This window comes from Culex pipiens, chromosome 2, assembly GCF_016801865.2.
Source record: "Culex pipiens pallens isolate TS chromosome 2, TS_CPP_V2, whole genome shotgun sequence".
In the NCBI taxonomy this organism is placed as follows: domain Eukaryota; kingdom Metazoa; phylum Arthropoda; class Insecta; order Diptera; family Culicidae; genus Culex; species Culex pipiens.
The window spans coordinates 204,355,491-204,374,137 of NC_068938.1; the positions used below are offsets into that span (position 1 = coordinate 204,355,491).

General features: G+C 38.6%; 3 protein-coding genes across 3 annotated transcripts in view; 1 reads left to right on the forward strand and 2 right to left on the reverse strand.

The window, feature by feature from the left end:
• Positions 1-18,647, forward strand: part of LOC120416350 (protein LTV1 homolog) — a 155,283-nt gene that overhangs the window by 27,771 nt on the left and 108,865 nt on the right. The window lies entirely within an intron of this gene.
• On the reverse strand, positions 569-7,505 carry LOC120416357 (alkaline phosphatase 4-like). Its single transcript, XM_039578089.2, has 3 exons — positions 7,107-7,505; positions 1,163-2,296; positions 569-1,099 (listed from the first exon to the last, which is right to left on the reverse strand). The coding sequence occupies exons 1-3, from the start codon at positions 7,228-7,230 to the stop codon at positions 651-653; spliced, it is 1,707 nt and encodes a 568-aa protein (XP_039434023.1). The 5' UTR covers positions 7,231-7,505; the 3' UTR covers positions 569-650.
• Positions 9,346-18,647, reverse strand: part of LOC120416379 (uncharacterized) — a 49,612-nt gene continuing 40,310 nt past the window's right edge. The window contains exon 2 of the mRNA XM_052707079.1: positions 9,346-11,236. Coding sequence (XP_052563039.1) covers positions 9,690-11,236 — 1,547 coding nt within the window. The 3' untranslated portion in view covers positions 9,346-9,689. The remainder of the gene's footprint in view (positions 11,237-18,647) is intronic.

Below are 18,647 nucleotides of genomic sequence, written 5' to 3' on the forward strand. Positions count from 1 at the left end.
ACCCCCCCCCCCCCCCTTCGTGGACAATTGTCCATGCAAATAAAATCTTTTTTGTATGGAGCGTGGACAATCGTCATACGCCCCCCCCCCCCTTAAGTGTCCACGTGGTTTATGGATGGTCCCTAAACCAATGGCTTCTTTGGGTCCAACAAAGTTTAAGCCAAATAAAAAAAATAAAAATAGAATAATGCTGATAAAAAATACAAATTTTGGGAACAGCATGGAATGAGCTACAAAACCAGTTATATCCAGAATAGTCAGGAAAAAAAGGGAAATCGACCCCAATCTTGAATTATTCTGAAGTTAGGTGCGTTCTTTTATTACGTAATGCAGTTAAAAGGAGAATGGGGGGGGGGAGGGGTTAGTCGGTTGACTAATGTGTTACGCTTCATTACCAATTTCGCAGCGGAGAGGAGGTATGAAAATTTAAAATTTCTTACTTATATTTCTATTAATTGTGTTTCTTTCAGTGTTCTTTGTCATTCTGGTCACGTCGATAACATAACTTTCTGAACCTTTCGGTCCCGATTTAAATTAGGATTCTTCAACCGAAGAATAATGCCAAAAAACGATTTAACAATATTTACATTTATTTCTTTAATTCCTTAATAAAATTTACAATCAATAACAATGTTCTAACCTCCCTCCCGTCAAAACCGGCACACTTTGCTAAACACCACAAACCCAATACTGATCAACAACTTAGGAACAATACTTCCGGCAATGGAGCCCCTCGCTCCTCCCGCGGCCCCCTTCCGCCCCAAGCAACCTTCGTTCAGCTTCCGGGCCGGTCCCATGCAGCCGGCGTAGCTCATCACGTACGCGATAAAGTTCTGCTCGAAGGTTCCCCGCACCAGCCCGGACCCCGGACCCGCAGCAAACACCGCCACGTCCTCCCCGCCGTGCGTTTCGTCCTCCAGCGGGAACGCCGACAGGTGCCGGTACGTGACTTCGTTTCGGTCCATGTTCCGGACCGGAATCCACGTGGCGTAGTCCGAGGGTTCCGACGAGCTGTCGTTGACGCGGTGCAGCCGGAAGCCGGGACCGTTGGCATACGTGATCGTCTCGTACGGGAGCTTGTCCGGCCGGTTGCCGAATCCTGTTTGGGGTGGGATTTTGAGGTTAGAATTTGGGGTTTTGAGAAGGTGTTTGGTGAACCTACCTAAGATGTCGTTCCCGCGGTCCGGATATCCGTTGAAGGTCATCGCATGGGAATGATCCGCCGTCACAATGACTAGGGTGTCTTCTAGATCGACCATGCCGAGAGCACGTTCAACGGCTCGGTCCATCTCGACGACCTCCATCAACGCGAGGTGTGCGTAATTCTGGTGATGGGCGTGGTCAATTCGTCCTCCTTCCACCATCAGTACGAATCCGTTCGAGTGCTTCCTCCGCAGTACCCGGATCGCCCGTTCCGTCATATCCGACAGGGATGGTTCTCCCTCATTGCTGGTGTCACGAAGCGTCTCGTACGTCATGTGAGTATCGGCAAACAACCCGAGCAGATGGTCCATCTCATCTACCGGAGCGTTCATCAGCTGGGCCGTGTTCGTTACGTAAGCTGCCGACGTGCCATTCTTGCTGTCCAACCACTCCTCAACCACATTTCGCCCATCCTTGCGCCAGCAGTTCTTCTCCATCGTCCCGTTGAACACGATCTTCGTCTTGAGCTGCTCCGGAATGGCCGCCCCAAAGCATGCCCGCCCACCTCCAAGAATCACATTGAACTTCGACCCTGGAGCATTCTCCACCATCTGCAGCGCAATGTCCTTCGTCCGGTTCCTCAGCCCGTCCGGAATCTTTGCCTCGCACTCCCAATTCCGGTTGAACGAGTGCGCAAAAGTCGCCGCCGGAGTCGCATGCGTCACCCTGGTCGTGGTCACAATCCCCGTCCGCTTCCCAACCGACTGAGCCCACTCCATAAAACTGGACACACTAGCCGCCGCCTCCGTGGTCTCCGTCACGGTGTGATCCACCCCCAAAACGCCGTACTTGGTCTTAATTCCGCTGAACAGGGCCGTCGCCGTCCCCGCAGAGTCCGGCACCTGTCGGTCCGTGTTGTACGTCTTCGAGAAGCCGGTGTACGGAAAGTGGTCGAAGCTGAGCATCTCCTCCTCGCCCGATCGGTTCGCCAGCTGGCCCTTGTAGATGCGCCCGGTGGACAGCGAAGCCACGCCCAGCCCGTCGCCGACGAAGATGATGATGTTTTTGGCCACGCCCGCGCCCTTTGCGTTGTCCGCGTACTGGAGCACCTGCTTGAGGTAGGATTCGGCTTGGTAGCGCCAGAAACGGGCGTCTGTGAAAAGAAAAGTATTCTTTAATTGTTGGATGAATATTGAAAATATATAATAATTTTATGTTAAACATTGTGAAAACAATAAATAGGACTAGTGAGTCCATAACAAAGTATCATTTATCATTTTCCACCGAAAGCTCTTGTTCTATCACTGGTGCACAGAGTTTGCTCCATCTGTAATGAGCACTTGAACGATTCACGTGGCACCGACTGCTGCAGCTGCCAGTCTGTCTTCCGACCAGACAGTTGAGAGCAATGCTAATGATTTTTGAATGATAGGAAAGCCGGCGCGAAATGGCTGTATTATTTTGCACAATCAGCCGACCGCCGACCGCCAGTGCAATTAACGAGAATATTATTTCTGAAAAATTGTAAATAAAAGTGTGGGGATTTTCGCTGCAAGCATTACTAATTGAAACTTTGTTTGCCCCATGAAACGCATCCATGCATGTAATTGAATGATTCTTCCAATCAAAACAAAACATGTTTTCAAAAAAACGCGTTCGCACACTAAAGTGTCGTAAACAATCTTTTCGAGCTAATGTAAATTCCTGTTGACACCATTAATTGAAAAACTTAACACATATCTTCTGTTGTCATTCCATGGAAGCCTTTTTTGCGCCATTCTCGTCGATTCAGTTGGATGAATCTTGTTTGCACAGATGGACCCACAAACAAGAACCCTGCTCTGTGGGCAGACATCGATGATGAAGCAGTTAAGTTGTAAACTGTTTTTATCAGCATGTACGTTAACGTAATAAAAACATTTGAAAAAATGTAAATGTACTGCTGAAAAACAAGTCGCCTCCGTAATTTGAGCCAGTGTACATCGGGAGCAAATTAATCAATGAAAAAGGGACAAGGTTGTTGCCAACCAGCGGAAAAGTAGGGTGAATTGATTGTAAATTCAAGGCTGAATCTCAGTAGTTTTTGTTTAACATTTAAAGATTGAAACAGGAAAACAAAATTCTACCGCAGCAATCAAAGAGCGAATATTGTAACAAGCAGTATTTGTCTGTTGATTCGAACAATTTGGAACGTATTTTGAAGTGCATGTGAAGCACACGATGAAATGTTTGTCATCCTCTTGGAAAGATACCTAGAACATCTTTGCACACTTTGAAATAGGTCAATAACAAACTGTTCATGAAAAACGACAAAAATGCAATTTATTTGGACTAACAAACGAACAATTAGAAAATGTCTTGTTTTATCATTTTGTAGTGAATAGATAGATTTTATTTATTATATTTATTGAGCAATCATTATTCATCATCATCTAATCATTGATCTAAAAATTTAATCTTTCGCTGGTAAACTCTAATTTGAGGTTAGTTTATCTTTAGCCGGGACCGTGGTGTAGGGGTAAGCGTGATTGCCTCTCACCCAGTCGGCCTGGGTTCGATCCCAGACGGTCCCGGTGGCATTTTTCGAGACGATATTTGTCTGATCACGCCTTCCGTCGGAAGGGAAGTAAATGTTGGTCCCGGACTAACCTAAAAAAAGGTTAGGTCGTTAGCTCAGTCCAGGTGTAGGAGTCGTCTTCTTGGGTCCTGCCTCGGTGGAGTCGCTGGTAGGCAGTTGGACTAACAATCCAAAGGTCGTCAGTTCGAATCCCGGGGTGGATGGAAGCTAAGGTGTAAAAAGAGGTTTGCAATTGCCTCAACAATCAAGCCTTCGAACACCTAGTTTCGAGTAGGAATCTCGCAATCGAGAACGCCTAGGCAATGCTGTAGAGCGAATAATTTGATTATCTTTAGTGTTAGCACGTAACTGTAACCTGACAGGATCAACAAATACAAAAAAAAATAGTATTTCAAAATGTGTTTATTTTAACAACAATATTTTAAAGTGATCTTTAACTAATTATTAATATAAATTGTATTGTAACCTCGATTTGACAATTCAAACTAAACCCTTTGTTTCCCCCTATTTTCTGCTTTTAAAACAATTGATACAAGATTATAGAGAGCTTAGTTTCTTCAAACAATTATGGGGGCTGCCCAAAGAAAAATATTTTGCAAATATTTAAAATCTTTATCTTGAAAAGGGGGTTTTGAAGATTTCATAATCACACCGAACATTTCCAGATCAAATTTTCAAAAAGTCCTATTTGCATAGGAAACGCATGACATATAGGTTGTTATGAAAACCTACTCTAGATCTAGAAAATTTACTCTAGTCCAAACTGGATGATCCGAAGGCCTCGGAAAATTTCACTTCGGATGATCAAATCTTCGGATAATCGAATCACGAAAAAAATAATATTTTTTATGTCTTATTTTTGATAGTCGAGCTTAGGTATGACTCATGACCCGGGCAGACGGCAATAACAAAATGCATGCCGTTTCAAAAACAAATACAGTTAAAATAACAGAAAGTGGTTTGGAATCTTCATGAAAAATCCATTTTTGCATAAGTGTTTAATAACAGTTTATGTTATCATAACAAAATTTGTTATCGGTCTGATATTGGTTGAAAGCCAAAAAAACTGCAAAAAAAAATTGCCAAAAAGCAATTTTTGTAATGGAAGAATACCTCCAACTGTTATTGGCATAATTGTATTAGTTGTTAAAATAACAAAAACAACAGCAACAAAGATTTCTTCGAAGAAAAACTAAAAAAAAATATTAGTCTGATATTACAATAACAATCCAATAACAAAAAAGTCATAACGACGAATAAAATATCGGTCGTGGCGGTAAAATGAAGGCGATAACAGATAAAAAAATGCATTTTCCGAACAGACGATAATAACTTTGGAATAACATTTTTTGATATTTTAAAATACAAGACCAATAACATTTCATGTTATTCTTAACAAGACTTGTTATTCGTCGTTATGATTTTTTGTAATTGAATTGTTATTGTAATAACAGACTCATAAAATTTGGAGTTATTCTTCGAAAAAATATTTGTTATTATTTTTTGTTATTTTAACAACTAATCAGATCATCCCAATAACAGTTGGAGGTATTCTTCCATAACAAAAAATGTTTTTCCAAAGTTGTTTTGGATTTCAAAAAATATCAAAACAAAAACAAATTTTGTTATGAGAACATAAACGGTCATCACTTTCTGTTATTTTAACAGTAGTTTATGTTATTTTAACAGTGAAATTACATGAATTTGGTTATTACCGTTAGCCCGGGTTTCAAATTAAAAAGGCAATAAAACATTTAAATTTGACTAAAATGAGGTCGCAGAACTTGAATTAAATGTAAAAAAAAGAAAACAAATAAAACATGAAAACAATTTTTTTTGGTCAAGATTCGATTATTCGAAGTCCCATACAAACCTTCGGATAATCAAACATCGGATAATCGAGTCGGAACTGTTTAATTTTTTCAAAATATTCAAACGGGATTTTCAGTTTTTAACACTAAAAATCGGATCAATAGTTTCCAAGATTCATATTGAAGGCAAAGTGAGTAGGACTTAGACAAAACATTCATTTTCAAGAAAGATTTTTCAGAAATTAACGAAAATGCACACTTTACAGTCCAGCCTCGATTATCCGAAGGCCTTGAAAATATTTCACCTGGGATAATCAAGACTTCGGATAATCGAATCACGATATTTTTGTTATCTTATTTTTGAATGCCTAACTTAAGTATGATCCCTAAACATTTTAAATCCAAAATTGCGGCCAAAATGGCAGTGATGAAGTCATGAAAAAAATACATTTTCAATTTAATAGGCAATCAACAATTCAAATTCAATAAATTAAAAAAAACGATAAGATTTTTTTTTCCTGATTCCATTATCCTAGTCTCATACAAACCTTAAGATAATCGAACTTCGGATAATCGAGTCTGAACTATACTTAAAAATCAAAAGAAATTTCATCTGCTTAAAACGGTGCATTTTATTAAAAATTCACAAAAGTTTTTTTTATTACAAATTCAATATTACATTTTTTTTAAGCTATTTCGAGTGAATTTTTGAAACTTGTCACTACTATTACTATTTTGTTAAGTTCGTTTAAAAAAAACAAAACATCCTTCACACCCTATAGCTCAAAAGTTAGCATAAAAAATGAAAAAAATATGGATGGGGATAAAATTTGACAAATTTATGACAAAAATCAATAAAAATGGTTTTCTTTTTCGTGTGTCTTTTCCCAAACAGTCCTAAACATAACCTACAACTTTGCCCAAAACTCCATATTAATCAGAAAATCGAATATTTGCTCAGCCCTTTTCTATGGACAGCCCTAAACTTGGAGAAACCAATTATGCAAAACGCCTTTGGAACCATCCATAAACCACGTGGAGACTTTTTTTTTAAATCTCAACTCCCCTCACGATTAGACAAACGACATACCTGAATATATTTTTTTTTTTTTTCAGTAGTACCCCTGACTCAAGGTGATTTCACAAACACCCAAAAATCAAAAACTGAAAATTTGGTTTATTGGACTTTTTTAAAAAAAAAACTCCAGATACGGAGTTGGACGGGAATGGATTAAAAGCAATTTTCAAAAAAAAAATCATTGTAAATTTTTAGTTGACAATTCAAACTAAAATAAATAAAAATTCTCAGTTCTCATAGCAAAAAATCATTACTGTTAACTTTACTTTGATAAGGTGGAAAATTTAGTTTATGCATAACACACGATTGTTCAACAAATAGCCCCTTCGTGACATTAGAATGCACACTTAATATTCAAGCAAAATCCAGCCGATAGAACTAGTTAGATAAAATCCAAACAATAGAAAGTTCAATTACTGTTGCACTAAATTAGGTTCCAGACCGCAAATGTTATTTTTTAACTAAAACTATTTTTGAATGATAAAAAAATACTCACCATCCTTATTGGGCGATTTGAATGCCGCTCCGTTGACACCAGCAATATCACAGATCAGAAGGTACAAAAAGCCACTTAACACTAATCGCAGCCGAGTTTTGTTGGCCATTTGCGGGGAACTCATTTTTATTGTTGTGCTCTGCTGCCCGCACTATTGTTGACTAAATTCGACTAAATGCAAGGTAATGTACCGAAATAAAGCTCACTCTAAATTTCACTAATAACTTTACACACGCACTCGATCACGACACGATCATTGTTCTACACCTCTTTCGTTGAACACCTGCCTCGATCGACAGACCCCGCAGAGAAATGCACTTCCCGATCTGCTCTCGTTCGCCGTCGTTGCGCTAGGTCTAGTGACCTTCGCCGAATCGCGACCGCTTAAATACTGAACAAAAGTGCGCGCGCGCCCGTCTCAAATCAATGTTCTGGACGGGCGGCGGTCGGGTCGTCGTCGGCGCAGCAGGCCGATTCACTACCACAGTTGATCGCAACAATGCCCGCGGACCTGATAGTAGTTACAGGGGGCTGGTGGTGGTGGTGGTGGTTCGGATGAACACACCTACTTGGATCGTGGAATGATAACACACTTCCAAAAGTTGCGGCGTCCGATCGACCTCGTGTGTGATCGTGGTGTAAACATCCGAAGGGAAACACGAGTGAGAGAAGAGCGCATCAAAAGCGAGAAGCCGCGCCGCGGCTAGACGTGGAAGAAAGGGCTAAGGAGGCTGTGTGTGGAACAGGTTTGGGGAACCACGGCAGAAGGTCGACTGGATGATAACGATCGCGGCACTTTCTCGTGCAACGAGTACGGTCGATTCCTTCAAGGGCACTGGGTCCGAGACTCGAACCGAAGCGAGTGGAGAAAATGACACTCTCTCATCTGCATATCAATAAAAATTAAGTATCTCACTCTTGGTAACCACGCGGGCCTACAATATTGCTTCTGGGGAAATCGAAAATTACGTCTGATTTTCAAAGTTTCACAGAGAAAATTATAGGATATTTCTGGAGTTTTTTTTTTTTGTAAAGGTCCAATAAACCAAATTTTCAGTTTTTTGCTTTTTGGGTGTTTTTTAATACCCTCGACTTAAGGCGGTTTCAAAAACACCCAAAAAGCAAAAACTGGAAATTTGGATTATTGGTCTTTTTAAAAAAAAAACTCAAGATTTTAGCTTTATTGTGTTAACCTCAAAACATTACAAAGCTATAGGAAGAAAAAAATACATTTTATTTGGAAAAGGAAAGAACATTTTGAATGCAAATTCAATGTTGATTTCAATACAAAATACTAATGTTCAAAAGCCACAAAAATGTCGAAACCCCTGTTTTTTAAACATTTTTAATTCAAAACCCTGAGAGAGAAGAATCTAGAGTCTAGAGAATCGATTCCCGTTATTGGTATTTGAAAATTTTGACCACTTTACAAAAAAAAAGCTTAAATTAATGATTTTTTTCATTTTTTTCCGTGAGTCTTTTTTGTAACATCTTAGGCTATTATTAATTAACGAAAACAAACGCCTTTTAAACTGAAAAGTCTAAAAATCTCATAAGTGTTTTATTTTTCTTTCAGAAAGCCCGTCCAATTTACAGTAATATATTTACCTACCTAAATTATCGAGGTTGGATAACGATAACATCGGGACGATAACAATAATTTATCGTTATCGTTCTTCCGATAATTCCATCGGCAATAATTTTATAATAACGATAACGGACATCAACAAATATTTAAAATATTTCTAATATTGACTAAAACCAACCATAATGTCGAATTTTCAAGCTTCCTCTTAGTAAATATTTATTTTATAACATGGTTAGTTTCGATGCATATATGGGTAATTCTCTACCAACTCACACGAAATCGGGAAAAGTTGCCCCGACCCCTCTTCGATTTGCGTGACACTTTGTCCTAAGGGATAACTTTTGTCCCTGATCACGAATCCGAGGTCCGGTTTTTGATATCTCGTGACGGAGGGGCGGTACGACCCCTTCCTTTTTTGAACATGCGAAAAAAGAGGTGTTTTTCAATAATTTGCAGCCTGAAACGGTGATGAAATAGAAATTTGATGTCAACGGGACTTTTATGTAATTTTCCGTTACTCGACTGTAAAAATTTTTGGAGCATGTCATCTTATGGGAAATTTAATGTACTTTTCGAATCTACATTGACCCAGAAGGGTTATTGTTTTAGTACGAATAAATGAGACGCGATTTACGATTAATGATTCCACTTTATTCAGACACGTCCTTTCAGGTCCGTACTCGCGACAAGAATGAATGAGGAAGATATAGAGAGACAGGAAACATGAATGACATTTAAAGGGGAGCGTCCACGAAATGCGTGACGCGGGGATGTTCATAAAAACCGTTACATAATATAACATCCTCCCTTTCCTAACAAAAAGTAAATTGTAAATTTTTAAAGGTTTGATGGAAATAAATAAATAAAAGCTTTTTCTCTCTCGAGGACTCCCGTTCGCTGTCTGCTCAACACTGACGAATTCGAGCATGGGGCGTTCAACTCCTGGGTTCCTTACGCGGCTACGCTGGGTGCCAGCATCTTGCTCGGCAACCAACTCACGGCAGATCTTGAATCAGCTGCTGATGGTCCTCTCCGGTTTCTCCGCTTCGGCCACCCCGACGAAAAGCACGGACTCGGTTGATCTCCAACACTGGCTCTTCCGACAGAGACGAAGATTTAGACACGGTGTCGCAAAACTGTACAAGCTTCAGTATCTGGAGAAGAAGCTTGTATTTGCGGCCCTCGCGCCGACAGGGAACAACGATCGCACCGAGGACAGGGATCTCTGCTCCACTGAAGTTTTTTAGGCGGCAGTCTGACGGTAGTAGCTTTGGTCTGGCACATCCGGTCATCGTTGTTACCCAAGTGTAACCCACGAGACTTGTGTTTGCACCAGTGTCCAAATTGCAGCGGGATGTTTGCCACTTACCGTCGACGTAGAAATCCAGCTCCGCCGTCACATGGCCTCCAAGTTCTGGCGAGTTCTCGATCTTGCCGATCACTGCGCTTGCTTCACTGCCGCTGCTCGACTCGTTGCTGTCCGACTCCTCACTGTGATCTTCCAGAGAATCTCGAACCTTGTGCACGTTCCGCTTGCTCTTTGATCGTTTTCGCCGATCCGACTTGCACACTCTTTCAAAATGGTTCTTTCGGCCACAGTGGTTACACCTCTTACCAAAAGCAGGGCAGACTCCTTTTTCAAACTCGTGCCATTCGCCGCAAAACTTGCACTCCTTCTTCTTCCGAATCTTCTTGACCTCTTCACAAGTGCGGCCCACAACTTGGCCGTAGGTCACAACGAGTTCCTCTGCGCGACACATGTCGACGGCCGCATCTTCCTTCAGGTCCTGCATGCCCAGCATCCTGGTCCGGAGATTTGGCCACTTGTTCGATGTGACGATCTTGAACCGCAGCATTTCTTTCTCAAGAGCTCCGAACTGGCATGACTTCGACAGAACCTTCAGCTTCATCAGGTAGTCGTCGATGCTTTCGTCCGAATCTTGCGAAAGGCCAAAGAAATTGATCCAGTCGACGAACTTGTTCCGTTTGCGCACTACCTTTTCCTTGATCGCTGCCAGAGCAAGTTCCGGGTCATCCGTCTCTGCAACCGTAAGCTCAAAGTTGAAGTACTTTTGGCGCGCTGCACTTCCGATCACTGACAGAAGGATGCTCGTTTTCTGCTTCTTCATCGTGTCCGGCCAATCATCCATCCCAGCGGCGGATGCGTAGTTCTTCCAATTCTGCTTGAAAAACTCAAAGTTTGCCTCCATGTCTCCGGCCAGCTCCAGCGGAGGGGGAAGCGGCAAAGCGGGGCCCGCCGAACTTCCAGCGGCCGGCGTTGTTGACTGCTTCACGACCATTTTTTGCAACGATGCAATGAGCTCCGCCTGCGCCTTCTCCTGATGCTTCATAAACATCTTGAACTGCTCAGCGTCCAGTTTCCCCCATTTTCTTCTCCACTTCACTTCCGGGAAATCTCCAACAGTTCGAAGACGCGCACAAAGAAATATGGCCGCCGGACAGGATCGCACACGTTCGCAACAAAGAGCGCAACTTTTCCGATCACTTCCGCGTATGATTCTTTGGCCGCCCGACGTTGAATCTCCTCACAGGAACCTTCTGCGTTATACCGATGACGCCGGAAATCCACTAGTTGTCCGCGAAAACTTCTGACACCATGTTTTAGTACGAATAAATGAGACGCGATTTACGATTAATGATTCCACTTTATTCAGACACGTCCTTTCAGGTCCGTACTCGCGACAAGAATGAATGAGGAAGATAGAGAGAGACAGGAAAGATGAATGACATTTAAAGGGGAGCGTCCACGAAATGCGTGACGCGGGGATGTTCATAAAAACCGTTACATAATATAACAGTTATTTTTTCATTAAGAACAAAATTTTTCATTTTTAAATTTCGTGTTTTTTCTAACTTTGCAGGGTTATTTTTTAGAGTGTAACAATTTTCTACAACGTTGTAGAGCATTACAAAAATTTTGATATATAGACATAAGGGGTTTGCTTATAAACAAGCTTCCCATGCGCCAGTGCCAACGCACACCGCGGGTTTGGTTTTCTAGCTTCGGCACGAGCCTGAACCCATTGTGTGTTGGTATTTTGGTTCATCGTACCAGCGCACCACGACACTCTCGGTTCGTCGCCTCGGCTGTGTGTCTGGCACTCACCCGAGGCATGAACCCAGCGTGCCGTGGTACGCGCCGTGGTATTGAAACCGGTTTGTACCGCCAGCGCGTACCACGGCACGTACCTCGGCTCGTGCCGAGTGAAGCACCTTGGTTTATACGCTGGGTTCATGCCTCGGGTGAGTGCCAGACACACAACCGAGGCGACGAACCGAGAGTGTCGTGGTGCGCTGGTACGTTGAACCAAAATACCCTCGGCTCGAGAGAGTCGGGTACGGGTGTAAACCGAACAAAGCAGGCGCAAAGCAAACCCGAGGGACAAGTGAACCGCGTGTACCGCACGGTGCAGGGAAGCTTGCTTATAAACATCACGAGTTATCGCGATTTTACGAAAAAAAAGTTTTGAAAAAGTTACTTTTTGCGTTTCTCTTTGTTTCTCTTTGTTTCGTGACCATGAACGGCCATGATCAACGACGACCAACATTTTCAAATCGTTCGATACCCACATTCGTTCGATACCCACATTGTAAAAACGGAAATTTTGAGTATTTTATTCGAAAATACGTAGTTTTATGTAAATTTTGAGTATTTTCTAAAAATGTTGTTATTACATTCGAAATGTATGAAAAAATCCCGATCGTTTGATACCCATATTGTAAAAATTGAAATTTTTAGTATATTTTTCGAAAATACGTAGTTTTGTGAAAATTTTGAGTATTTTCTAAAAATGTTGTTATTACATCCAAAATTTATGAAAAAAACCTGATCATTTGATACCCATATTGCAATAACAATATATTTTTGATTTCTTTAGAGAAAAAAAAAATGCATTTTCAAAATACAGGAAAATACGCATTTTTGTGAAATTTTTCATGAAATAATAATTTTAATGGATAGCTGACATCATCCCGATTTCAAAACACTATATTTTTTTAATGTTTGCGTGATTTTTCGTACGATTAAAGCCAATGTCTCCCATATAGCCAAAATCCCATAAGCTCTGTGCCTCGGTTATGCACGCCTCGGTTTTGCATCCCCCATATGCGGTGCTAAACCGAGGCATGACTGTACTTCATGGATGACGCTTTTTATGTTCAATCAATGCATTGTATTGAGTTCCCAACCAGCCATGCCAGATATACTGATAATTCTGTATTTTACAGATTTTTCGATCACAAAAATCTGTATGTATATATGATTATATTTAAAAAAACAGCAATTTTGTAATTGAATTAGGCTTTAATATGATAAAAAACCATAAATCTGCTGATAAAAATTTAAAAATGTCTTTCATGGCTTTGAATTTGACAAGATACAGATAAAATACAGATAGATTTTTCAAGAAAATACAGATCTCCCATTAAATTATCTGGCATCGTGGCAATCTAAAAAATACAAGAACTCCCATGCCAAATCGGAGCACTTTGATATGGATCATGCTGGTTTGACGTGGGACCACTGTACCGTCATCTGGGGCGAATTGCCTGAGTTCCCAGTAATGATAAAAATGTAAACATTAGACGTACATGCAATATAGCACGATCTGATCGCTCGAAAAAAAATCAATTCTCGAAATCGTGAATTAAATAATTCACGAATGCGAGAACCACGAAGGAATATATGCACGTTTACAGTGCAAATGCACCATGCTCCTTCGTGGTTCTCACATTCGTGAACTTAATTCACGATTACGAGAATTGATATTTTTCTGTGCGTGCATTTTATAAGAAGAGTGTCAACATTACACGGAATTTTACGATTATTAACACCTAAACCCCCAAGCTCGAGAAAAAGGGGGAATTTGTATGGAAATTCCCCTTTTTTTAGTTTGGTAGTTTAGGTGTTAATATCTCAGGATTGGAATCGAGTTTAAGATTTTTTCCTTAGGTTAAATAGGTGGTATTTTTAATGATACCAATTCAGTAAATGTTTTAGCCTCTTAACTTGCTCTAACGATATAGTTTACGAATGACCCTTTTTATAACAAAAAAAAACTCTGTGCCCAGCCCATATCCAGCTGATATCAGTTTAATAGTTCAACACGAGCCTGCCATGCTGTCTGTGTTGCCAGAACCAGCATGCCTTCTGATAACGACTAGCGGCAACACTGCTCCCTTAAAACCGGTTCGCACAGATATTTGATAAAATTACAGGTTTTCGTACGCATTGTTCGCGTTTTCTTCCTCTTACCCGGTTTATAAGGGTACAATTAGGCGGTACGAACCTGCACTTGACTTGCCCCTAAACGCGGTATGCTAATCAAGCGTGTACACGCATGCAACGGTCTCGTGCTTAAAATTATGCAAACATTTCCTTAGCACACACACACACACACTCGTCTGCAACATTCTGAGCAACTCAAACAACCTAATCTAAAAACCGTCAGTGTCAGACCATTTACCCTCAAATAAACAGCCACTAATTGCCGAGCGATCATAAAACACTAAAAATCGGCAGTTTTATTACAGTGATGTGACAGCACTAAATGAGCATCTTTGCATGACGATAAGGCTTGCCTCAATTTGAAGTGAAAAAAATGAGAGAAATAAATCTCACTCTGGTAAAACGGGAAAAACACGAACAAGTTCGTGGTCACCGCGGTCGGTAATTTGATTGTTTGCACAGTGAATGGATTGTTTGATTGAGCCTAATGGACCCGCTGGAGTGATGCCGATGTGCATGTCGTGTAACGAGAGCAGCAATGTTCGCCGTGACAGTTGTGTGACAAATTGAATTAAATGGATTGCCACTTTATAATGAAGAGTTATTACTTCGAAAGGCAAAAAACTACAAAGCAAAACTTATCTAAATATCAGTTTTTTTATTCAAAAATGCAAGATTGCAAAGTTTGAGTTTTTTTCTATTTAACTAAATTCAAAAGTTTGCATCATCCGCCTAAGCTTAAAAGGGCCAAGAAAACCCTACCATTTATCATTCTGGTTGATCTACGGGCTTCCTTAGAACAGTGATTTTTTTCTCCAAATTCCAAAAAAATAAAACTTTTAACCTTCAATCCGTGGAACCAGCTTTTGGTTCACCACGAAAAGCGGAACCAAAAAGTCCCGAAGAAAATTGCAAAACTGTCACCTTCAATGGAAAGGCGAATTCTTCCTTCGCGCTGGCAGAACTTTCCGCCAAAGTTGGTTTGACAGAGGTTCTGAACTTGCTTCTAGGGACAATTGAACAGTTGATGGCAGAAACTCGTTCGTATATTTTTTTCATTGAACTGAGGTAAAATCTACTTGTCTGTGATGAGCAGAAAGTGCCAAATCCGGTCGGAGACAAAAGTTTTTCGAACTTGAGAGTTTTGTCCTTTGCCTTTCTTGGAAAACCCGGAAATCTTTCCATGTTCCCGGTGCAAGTTGGCATTCGGGAATTATGGTTGGAAAGATTTGCAGCTTCATGCTTGTTTCATGAAGTTCAACTTGCACGTTGCACGTGGTGGTGGTCCACGGAAAAGTTAATTATTGATGCGGGGCACTCCAGGAATGGTTCAAACCACTTGACACGAAAAGTGGGCAATTTTCCCCTCAGAAATGATAGGAAAGTGCATTCATCACTCCACCCGTGCAGAACATTTGCAAATGATGAAAAAGCAGTGTGCAGTTTGTTTGCGAACAATATACTTGAAAAATGTTTGCATGACTACCGGAATAAAAAAAAGCACAAACACATAACGAGCAGCTTTGCTTTATGGATAGTCTCTTCACAATGTTAGCTGGTGTTTTTCCTCAAACATTTCCACCCACTGCACGCTGGAGTGGTTGCATTTTCCGCGCGCTTTGTTATTGTTGTTTATTGTATGAGATGAAAAAAGAATCAACAGTATGAAGTTTTGATTTGCAATGGATTTCAATTATAATTATTTCCATGAGGATACTAATTATGATTCTCTTTAAGAGGATCTTTCAGATTTTTTTTTTTTGATGAGTTGGCTAGTTGGCATTATTCAATATTTTGGTGCTCCATTTAAGTCTTATTTTCAAATGAAACAAATTCGCTGTCATGATTATTTTTTTTAAATTACATAGATTTTCATAACTGATTTGATGTCACTTAAAGTTATTAGTAAATTATTCAAATAGCAAATCAGAGAACAATGTGCGTCTTAAAAACTCAACACATAATGTGCTCCTATTTGGATACACATTTGTTTATGGATTTCTTGCCCCAATCATAAGAACCTTATTTTTGCTAGAATGAATCCAGAAATGACTATGTCAAATAATTTAGAAAACGTTTACAAAAGAAACGATGCAGGTTGAGCTATTAGGTAAACACAAATGAAGACGATTTTGTGATCATATTAAATCATACATATTTATAAAATTGTAGCATTTTTTTAAATCATTCAAAAATCGATGAACTAAATAAAATTTTTCTCACTCCATGATTATTTGTTTTTTTTTTGCATCAAAAATATTTTTTAAGCGAGTACATTCTTATAGGTTCAAAACGTTGTTTAAAAAAACATCTTTCATAAAAAAATAAAACATTAAGCTCTTTTAATAACGATTGATAGTACTTGAAATAAGTGAAATTGCAGTTTTAAAAAACTCAACTTTGTGTTTTTTGAAGGCGATATCCCATTTTAATTCCGTTCATCGTTTTTTTTTTTTTGCAGAAAAAAGCGTAGCATGAATATCAGCAAGTTTTTAAAAACTCAAAGTTAAATAAATTCTTTGTTTTTTTTATTCATCAGATTTCTATAACATTATGATATTCAAGAAAAACTACATTGAACGTATTCTGCTGTTAAAAATTCACCTTGAATTTTATTCTTTCTTAGATCAAATTTCTACGAAATTGGTCTTTTTCTTTTAATTTTAATTTTTGTTTTTTTAATCCGGCTTAAACTTTTTGAGTGCCTTCTGTATTCCAAAAGAAGCCATTTTGCATCATTATTTTGTCAAATTTTGAATAACTGCGACTATTTATAAAAAAAATACCTTCAAATGATTATAACTTGAAAACGATTTCACTGCAATAGTTTTTGATCGCAAATTCGATTTTACACCAAAAAATAAGTTACCATTTTTTTGTGACATACATTTTTTTAAATAAAAATTGATTCAAAAATTCATAACTCGTTTAAAGATTTTTTGAACATTCTGGAAATTCCTGAAAAAATAGCATTTGATGTCCCCTAAAAAATAAAAAAAAAATAAAAAATAGTGTTTTTTGCAAATCACCAAATCGATCACAAAATTCCTTCAAAAGATACAGATTTTTGAATTTCATATATCATTTTTGTATGGACAGCTGCCAAATTTGCATGGAAAACTAAAAACAAACTAATAATGCAAATTGGGCTTACCAAAACCAAAAACCAAAAATGCACCAAAAAAATTTCAGTCGGATTAAAAAATGTGAAAAAAACGAATGACCGAAATCTCAGAGAGTTGCTCCTTAGCGAAACAATAGAAGAATAAAAATTTCGTTATTTTTTGGGATCTTCAATTTCGCCAAAAAAAAATTATATTTCTTGCAAAACCATGAAATTTTTTTTTCTTACCTTGCATCAAATAGGTTATTATTACTCAAATTCTGAAACCACATGAAAAATTGCTCAATAAAACTGTTAAAACCATTAAAATAACATTTAGGGAAATGACGCAATTAAAAAAAAGTAATCAAAAAAATATTTAAAAAACATTTGTTAAATAATGGCTTAATAAATAAAATAGTGCATATTGGTAATAGCAAAACTAATTTTTTTTAGAGATGATGAGGAATTATTTGCAATACAGTGAATAAAACCCTATCCTAAATGTTTTTTTTTTTTTTCAAAAATTCTACGGTTTCACAATTTTAGCCATTCCAGTTGTAATTATTATTTCAACAACAATAGAAACTTGCAATGAAGTTTAGTAAAACTTAGAAGAAAACCTCTTTTACCTAAAGTTGAGGTTGTTTAGAATTTGTTAATCAAAAAAAAAATTGAAGAACAAATTCTTTTATCAAATGGTGTCTTCGGCAATGTTTCTTGTTTGGGAAAATAGATTTGGTTGCACTGCCATTTTTTGAATTTCATAAATTTTTAAATACGTCGAAAAAACCAATATTTTGTTTGAATTTATTTATTCAATTTCAATTTATGAAATCAAACGAGAATGATTGAAAACAAAATGTAGTGATAAGCACAATTTTTTAAGCCATTTTGCATAGTTAATTTCCTAACACAAGTGACACAAGCTTTGAGGATTTCGTACATTGGAAAGTGCTATGAAAACATTCGAAAATCGTTGTTTTGGCCAAGTTATGATTTTTTTTAAATTGTGTTTATTTTTGTGAAAGTACCGAAAATGCATACAAAACAAATAAAGAATTCATATTTAGATTGAAATTGAATTCTAAATCAAACAGTAATTTTGTAAAAGTGAACTGTTTTTTAGTAACAGTCATTTCTAATTTGTTCATCTTGGAAAAATAATCGAAAAGCTGAAAAAATTCTCTACAATTTGCTTTCCGAACATTTCTGATCCGAACTTTGGTTGTTGCAAAGAATGAAAATGACTAAACATGAGATTTTTTAGGTTTTACCCAAATGGCTTAAAAAAATAGTTTAAACCCAATTTAAATTTATTTACAAGCTGAATATATTCAATGTAATAGAGTCAATCAATCAATGACTTATCCATTAAAAGCTACTATTCACAAAAAACTTTGTGATTTACATCATGATTTTATTTTCGCTTTCCATGTTATATTTTTCTTTTATTTTTATTCTACATCAGTTGACCAAAGCTTAACCAGGCTCCAAATTTATTACTCCTTCCCGATAATTCAGCCCTAATACCCTGCTGACAAATCGATTCTTCAGGCCAAAACCCCTCAGTAGAGCTGAGCTTCGCTTCGCTTCCGGTCT